Raw genomic sequence first — 7,573 nt, 5'->3', positions numbered from 1 at the left:
AGACATAATAACACAGCCTACACGGAGGGGGGCTGGAGAGAAGACAGGGGCAATAGGCTCTAGCAGATACCTTCTCAAGCCACAGATGCTGCAAGACATGAGATCAGACAGGATGTGGAACGATGACTAGCTAGCTGCACAAACAACAGTGGTTAACATAACGCATTGGACCAGAGATAGTGTGCCAACGTATATGTGCATAGCATACTGACGCCATGGACCAGAGCTACTGACTCACTCAATACATGAGACCAACAAACGTCTACAGGTAGCGCGGACATACCACGAGACTTGCAGACCACATAGCTTCAACACGCATAATCTGCAGCCCAAGGCCAGCCCAACCTGGGTTGGAAAATGGGGTTTCACAGCTCTAGAAAGAGGCCGAGTTCCCGATTTGGAATTCCGAGTTGGATGACCGTTCAAAACGATTTTTCCCAAAGGGAGCTCGTTTTTTCTGAGTTGCCAGTTGTCTTGAACGCACTGAAGTTGGAGATTTCTGAGTTGCAAGTTATCTTGAACTGGACACTAAGACGTCTCAGGACATGGTGATGCTTGGCTGGATATATACATGTAAACTAATTCTGGAAATATCTGTATAAATAGGGTGGATTGATTGATTGCAACTCTTCAGTAAAGCTAGCAACAAAAAAAAACCAACGTAGTTTTCTCACAGAGGAAGACTGGTCTGTTGCCACTGTAGATGTCAGGTAAGGTTGAAGGATTCCCTCTCAGTATCTGGATATCTTCCTCATAAATACTGGATTATTTGCATTCATCTTGAAGATTTTCTTGCAAACTAGATACATATGTCTTTAGTTAGTAAACGTTAAGTAAATAAGCTAGTTAGTTACAAAACAATAACAGACAAAGATTGAAAAGAGACAGATAGATTACTTATGTTAACAAGCAAGACAAACATTTGAAAACATTACCTCACCGAAGAATATATTTTTTTTAACTGTAAAGCATTGTTGATTATCCTGGAGCACATTTCATTAGGTAGATAGTTAGCATAGTTAAATACATAAATATATTTTTTTAAGTCTGAAAATCCTAAATACAAATTGGAAAACGGTGACGGCAGTTGACGGTTTCACTTGACGTTGGCGCGAAAACAGCCAGTGAATTCTTAACGTCATGATATCGGTCAGCACAACAAACACAATTTATTTTTTGTATCAATAACTATTTTACTTGTAAGACAAAATAAGTATTTTGGAACATGTGGTAACTACATTTAATTATGAAAAAGAAATAATTATCACGAAAGTAGTCCGGTCACCACCCTTGTTTCCTCCGCCGTATTGCACAGTAGAGACCTAGATTGTCCCATTTATGAAAGTTGTTTTCGCCGTTGTATAGTATTTCAATATCAATATTTAACTGGAGAAATGTATATTGACTTAGAATGTAAACATTTGCCTCTATAGTATTGCATTTATTTAACGTTTAAATTGCCGGAAGTGTGACGACGTCGGAAGCATATATCGTGTGAGTTGCATTGCCAACTTCCTTTTCTACTGTATCTTCCATTGAGTGAGGAGCCTGGTTCTCGGGGAGCCGAAACACAAATATAAAAATGGTGAGAATCCTAGCTAATTTGTTTCAATTCTATATACCATTTGGCGTCAGCGTTAGTGAGCAAGGTATAGTCGAAAACCGAACACTTGTCTCGCTACAATCTTTACAAGGCAATGCCATTTAACTCATTTCATGTCGAGTCTGAACGAAGCTGACACGAGGCGACATTTTGGATGGGCACGGTTCTAGCCAAGTCACATGTACTTTCCTTGCAACCACAGGCCGGGTTTGCTCAATTATAGGTGAGATTCGTAAACCAGTATACCTTTCTTCATTAAAATGTTTTGAATATGTACTTAGTAAACCATAGCTCAGTTAGACATTTGCCAGGTGTGCTACCAGGTGTGCAAACATTCCAGTATGTCCTGATTTTACTTTTAATATATTGCAGTACTTAACTACATTTACTTGCTATGATGGTGTAATTTGCGTCCTACTTTGCGATCAGTCGACAGATGCCTACTGTCATGCTGGCGCAAGTGAATGACGACAGCTGAATCTGAGCAAGATTGCAAACTAGCTATATTAGCTAAAGTTAACCAATAGAGTCCCATCTAAAATGTTTAACTATCAACATGCGATTGGCTACATTGTAACCTACTGCAAGATTTATCAGATTTCCCTGACCTTTGTCTTCCTCAGGCTTGTGCCCGGCCTTTAATCTCTATCTACTCCGAGAAAGGAGAGAGTTCAGGCAAAAATGTCGTTATGCCTGCGGTGTTCAAGGCTCCCATCCGCCCGGACATTGTCAACTTTGTACACACCAACATGCGCAAGAACAACCGTCAGCCCTATGCTGTCAGCAAACTGGCTGGTGAGTGACTGTTTTAAGCATGTATTCAATCAAATAAACATTGCTTTTTGGAGACAGGTTGCAAGCTTTAATGATTAGTTTCCACTTCGGTCCGTGTTTCTGAAAGCCGTGATTGTACTAGAAGTTCTGAAGGGCTTTGTCTGTACCATAAAACCAATAGCAGCCTATTAGGTATGTATAGAGGACGGGTTCTAATGCACTCTGGCTTCCAGGTCATCAGACGAGCGCGGAGTCCTGGGGTACAGGCCGAGCCGTGGCTCGTATTCCTCGCGTGAGGGGAGGTGGTACCCACCGCTCCGGCCAGGGAGCCTTCGGAAATGTATCCTTCTCTGGCAGACTAAAGTAAACATTTCCTATTAATCTTGCCACATCCATTGGGTACAAATGGGCTACCGGGGTTCTGTTCATTATGGCTCATTGTGACTTTGTTTCTGATTGTACAAGTATAGGTGGCACCTCTCTGTTTTAGTGCTCATCCGTTTGTTGCCTAAAGAACAAAGCCCTGGTGGTAATGCATGCTGAGGTGGACGAGACATTCAAGGGCCTTGCAGTGATGGTGTAATTTGCGTCCTACGCTGTGAACAGTGACATTATGCCTGATGTCGTATGCTGGCACAAGTGGCTGACGAATATTGAGTCTGAGCAAAGCACCTAAATTAATTTAAGGCCCGTTTCCGACACAGACTAGTCCTAGAATAATGACCACTTACTGTTGATTTCCTGCGCCTTAATGTTTGAAAAACTGGCCAAGAAGATAACGCTCTTAATGCTTTGTTTAGCCGTTCCTTGACCCCTGTGACTGTAGATGTGTCGTGGAGGACGCATGTTCGCCCCCACCAAGACGTGGCGCCGCTGGCACCGCAGGATCAACACCACCCAGAAGCGTTACGCCATATGCTCTGCCCTGGCCGCTTCCGCCCTGCCCGCACTTGTCATGTCCAAAGGTATGCCGCCCACCGTGTTCTTGTACTCACTGCATAGCTTAGTCTTCTTACCAGTGTATATATCTATTTAACCTTTATACAAGGTCTCATTTTTAGGTAAGACTCTTGTTGCTAGACACCTGTTGTGTATTTAAGAAATCACAGGTTCTTAAAGAGTTCAGGATTTATTTAACTAGGCAAGTCAGTTAAGAACATTTTCTTATTTAATGGCACTGGAGGTGTAGGGTGACGCGACGACGCTGGCACTTTTGATCCCCCAACTTCGGTGTGTCTCGCTCCCTTCACAAGATGATACTTGTGGGACTAGATGGCTGTAAATCTCTAACTACAGGGCCTCCCCTCCTCCAGGACACCGCATTGAGGAGATCCCAGAGGTTCCCCTGGTAGTTGATGATAAAGTGGAGGGTTACAAGAAGACTAAAGAGGCCGTGCTGCTGCTGAAGAAACTCAAAGCCTGGAACGACATCAAAAAGGTCAATATAGCTAGTTAATACTGTCTCACTGGTCAGTGTTCATTTTTCCTCTTCTTATGACAATGAGGCAATGATGAGGTTCCACTTCAGGTCCGTGTTTCTGAATCCTGATTTGAATGGGAGTCCTGAGCCATGGTGTGATGGTGAAATTGAGTGTCCTTGGATGAGTGGATGAGATTAACGTGTCCCCTGGGTGTGTGTGCAGGTGTACGCGTCACAACGCATGCGAGCTGGTAAAGGTAAGATGAGGAATCGCAGGCGCATCCAGCGCAAAGGACCGTGCATCATCTACAACCAGGACCAAGGTGTCACCAAGGCCTTCAGAAACATCCCTGGTATGTACTGGCTAGAGGTGACCCTGGGGGGGGGCGACTTCTGGTCCGTGTTTCTGAACACAATGATTTCAGTGTTCTGAAACCTCATTATCAGTTGTCCTTTTTTTGCCATGATTTGAAAAAACGTTTTGCATTACAACAAAACATGAATAATGGATAGGGGTTTTCTGTAAAAGGATAATGGCGAATGTCGTTCTGTACTAAAGAGCATCTGCCACTCTAAATGACCAATGTAGACCCTCTTCTTTTCAAAGGAAACTGTCTCGCTGTGGATGCCACTGTGTAGAAAATGGAGTTTGTCTCTTTTTAAAAAATAGAAGCATTAGAAAATATATAAGTGCCTCTTCTCAATACTAAAATTTAACTGTCCTCCCATCCCTCTACCAGGTATCACCCTACAGAACGTGAACAAGCTGAACCTGCTGAGGCTCGCCCCCGGTGGTCATGTCGGCCGCTTCTGTATCTGGACCGAATCCGCCTTCCGCAAGCTGGACCAGCTCTACGGGACCTGGCGCAAATCTGCCTCTCTCAAGGTGGACTACAAGTGAGTAGAACAAGGGTTACGTGGGCCTAATCCTAAACAGACTCTGCTCTTGTGGAGTTCTGTTGGTTTGACAGAAATTTGACCAGGTTACTTAAACCAATCTAGCCTATCAAGGTTGAGCTACTACTAGCGTTCGGTGACGCGACAATGTCCACTAGGCCAGAATTCTACAGGAACACACTAAACAAATATTTTGCTAAATGGGGTGGTGCGTGTCGGTCAGGCTAGGTGGGTGGGGTGGGGCGGCGTGTCGGTCAGGCTAGGTGGGTGGTTGTCTTGACTGAATCAAGTCGTTCTAAAGCTAGCTACAGTATCAAGGCTAATTGAGGCTGTTTTACTGTGCTCTCCGTCCTTGTCTCTAACAACTAAGTATGAAACAGCTGACCTGTTGGTTGGGTCATTGTAGCCTACTCCTTCTCATTTAGCCAACCCAATTCAGTCATTTTAATTACATTTTGTATATGTCCTAAGATCTCCCGGTGTATGGGGTGTACTTGCTATTGGGCCTTAATTTACCAGTTGGTTGAAAATTGAAGTTTGTTTCAACTAGTTAGTTTACCAGTTGGGCATCATGTTGTAGTGTTACCCCAGCTCAGTCCTCCAGAACCCCCAACAAACTACTCTTTTAGTGTGTAGCCCTGAAAAAACTTGCCTGATTCCACTCTGAGGGCTTGGTTACTTGACCAGCTGAATCAGGTGTGCTTGTCTGGGTCAACAGCAATGTGTTGGAGGTGCTCAAGGACGTTTCTTTAGTGTGTTGGTTAGTAACAGATTTGAGAGCTATTTAATTTCTACAGTGATGAGCTTCCACTTCGGTCCGTGTTTCTGAATCCTGATATCTACCAGAAGTTCTGAGTTTTAATGAAATGCTCTAATGGTCTGTTGCTAAACCACATGCTCCCCCCCCAACAACCTTAGAGGTACTGCCAGTTGTATACTGACCTCTGTCATGTCTCTGTCTGTCTCCCACCTCCAGTCTGCCCATGCACAAGATGACCAACACAGATCTGAGCAGGATTCTGAAGAGTGAGGAGATCCAGAAAGCACTTCGTGCACCAAAGTAAGCCCTGCTCACTTTCTATTGTGCAGAGAATTGTGGGTACTGTAGTATGATGTTGCGTTATCCTCCATTGTGACATGAAGCCTTGATGAGGTTCCACTTCAGGTCCGTGTTTCTGAATCCTGATTTGAATGGAAGTCCTGAGCTATTCCGATAGGTTGAATCCCGAATGACCCGTTCCCCATAATGCACTGCTGTTGATCAGGGCCAATTGGGCTCAGGTCTAAAGTAGTGTAACAGTGTTTGTTAATGTTACCATCAACAACATGAAGGTTCACTCAATGCTGCCAGGTTTGATCCCCTCCTGAACTTGTCTGGCCTCCTCACAGCAAGAAGATCAGACGCAGAGTCCTGAAGAAGAACCCCCTGAAGAACCTGAGAATAATGATGAAGCTGAACCCCTACGCCAAGACCGCCAGACGTCAAGCCATCCTGCTGCATGACCCGGCTGTGAGTAGACTAGGCTTAATCTGTGGTGAAACAACTCCAAATTATCAATGTTTGTAGTGTGGTGAGTAACAGAATGAGCTATTTAATTCTACACGGAGCTTCCACATTTTGTCCGTGTTTCTGAATCCTGATATCTAGCTGAAGTTCTGAATAAAGCCTGTGAAATACTCCCCATTGCACCTACACAATGTGACATAGGAGTACTAGTAGAACAACCTTCCGTATCATCAAATCTCTGCTTCTGATTTGCCTAGTTAAATAAATACAATTCGATCACCTCTATTCATACATTGAAATTGACCTACATCAATATCCTATATTGTCCTGATGACAAGTCTCTCTCCCGCGGCCCCCGCGCTCTCAATTCGATTTAAGAGCTTTATTGGCATAGGAAACATGTTTTAAATTTGCCAAAGGAAGTGAAGTAGATGATAAACACAGTATACATTAACACCAAACATTACCTTCCTGCTCTTCCCAGATCAAGGCCAAGATGCTGAAGCCTAAGAAGAAGCTGTCCAAGGCGGCCCCGTCCAAAGCGGCCCCGTCCAAAGCATAGAGCAGCTCGTCTCTTCTAACAGACTGTGGGGTTCAGAGATGGTTTCAAATAAAATATGTAGAAAAAATATTTATTTCTGCAGTCTTGGTAACTCCTGGATTTGACCCGTCAGGGACCCTTAAAATGAATGAGTGCCTTCTGCTGTTAATTGAAAGCGACCATGCAATGCTTTCAGTTGAAATACCTAATTTATTAACATTATTTTACATAGGCGTATTAAAGCACCTGTACACCTAGCTACAGTTGAAGTGGGAAGCTTACATACAAATTAGCCAAATACATTTAAATTCTGTTTTTCACAATTCCTGACATTAAATTCTAGTAAAGATTTCCTCTCTTGTGTCAGTTAGGATCACCACTTTATTATAAAAATGTGAAATGTCAATAATAGTAGAGAATTATTTCAGCTTTAATTTCTTTCATCCCAGTGTGTCAGACGTTTACATGCATTTTTTTTGCAGTTCCAGCCATTGGCACCAGAGAAATATAAGGAAAGGTGGCCAAAGGTGTTGGCTTTGGGGATGACCAGTGAGATATACCTGCTGGAACGCGTGCTGTGGGTGGGTGTTATCATGACCGGTGAGCTGAGATAAGGCGGAGCTTTACCTTGCAGAGACTTACTGATGGCCTGGAGCCAGTGGGTTTGGCGACGAATATGTTGTGAGGACCAGCCAACGAGAGCATACAGATCGCAGTGGTGGGTAGGGTATGGGGCTTTGGTGACAAAATGGATGGCACTGTGATAGACTGCATCCAATTTGTTGATTAGAGTGTTGGGGGCTATTTTGTAAATTACATGGCCAAAGTCAA

General features: G+C 43.7%; 1 protein-coding gene and 6 non-coding genes across 8 annotated transcripts; all 7 read left to right on the top strand.

The window, feature by feature from the left end:
- The first annotated feature begins 1,475 nt into the window (after nt 1-1,475).
- Nucleotides 1,476-6,832, top strand: LOC135508895 (large ribosomal subunit protein uL4A). Of its 2 annotated transcripts, none has more exons than XM_064929114.1 (10): nt 1,476-1,585; nt 2,227-2,398; nt 2,611-2,717; nt 3,204-3,342; nt 3,691-3,815; nt 4,021-4,150; nt 4,538-4,694; nt 5,671-5,754; nt 6,084-6,204; nt 6,686-6,832. In XM_064929114.1, exons 1-10 carry the CDS (start codon nt 1,583-1,585, stop codon nt 6,761-6,763), a joined length of 1,116 nt encoding a protein of 371 aa, XP_064785186.1. In that variant the 5' UTR covers nt 1,476-1,582; the 3' UTR covers nt 6,764-6,832. The 2 variants fall into 2 exon arrangements, with proteins under 2 accessions (XP_064785186.1, XP_064785187.1); XM_064929115.1 differs by lacking the exon at nt 1,476-1,585 and adding an exon at nt 1,600-1,826.
- LOC135509814 (small nucleolar RNA SNORD16) lies at nt 1,994-2,090 on the top strand. Its single transcript, XR_010450983.1, has one exon. It is a non-coding gene; the product is annotated as a small nucleolar RNA SNORD16 (small nucleolar RNA).
- On the top strand, nt 2,464-2,532 carry LOC135509812 (small nucleolar RNA SNORD18). The gene has a single exon (XR_010450981.1). It is a non-coding gene; the product is annotated as a small nucleolar RNA SNORD18 (small nucleolar RNA).
- LOC135509815 (small nucleolar RNA SNORD16) lies at nt 2,945-3,043 on the top strand. Its single transcript, XR_010450984.1, has one exon. It is a non-coding gene; the product is annotated as a small nucleolar RNA SNORD16 (small nucleolar RNA).
- Nucleotides 3,881-3,948, top strand: LOC135509811 (small nucleolar RNA SNORD18). The gene has a single exon (XR_010450980.1). It is a non-coding gene; the product is annotated as a small nucleolar RNA SNORD18 (small nucleolar RNA).
- LOC135509813 (small nucleolar RNA SNORD18) lies at nt 5,486-5,553 on the top strand. The gene has a single exon (XR_010450982.1). It is a non-coding gene; the product is annotated as a small nucleolar RNA SNORD18 (small nucleolar RNA).
- Nucleotides 5,835-5,902, top strand: LOC135509810 (small nucleolar RNA SNORD18). Its single transcript, XR_010450979.1, has one exon. It is a non-coding gene; the product is annotated as a small nucleolar RNA SNORD18 (small nucleolar RNA).
- Nucleotides 6,833-7,573: the final 741 nt, after the last annotated feature.

The sequence above is a fragment of the Oncorhynchus masou genome, chromosome 22 (genome assembly GCF_036934945.1).
Source record: "Oncorhynchus masou masou isolate Uvic2021 chromosome 22, UVic_Omas_1.1, whole genome shotgun sequence".
NCBI lineage: Eukaryota > Metazoa > Chordata > Actinopteri > Salmoniformes > Salmonidae > Oncorhynchus > Oncorhynchus masou.
The sequence above is the reverse complement of the archived record's forward strand: the minus strand, read 5'-3'. Positions and strand labels throughout refer to the sequence as shown.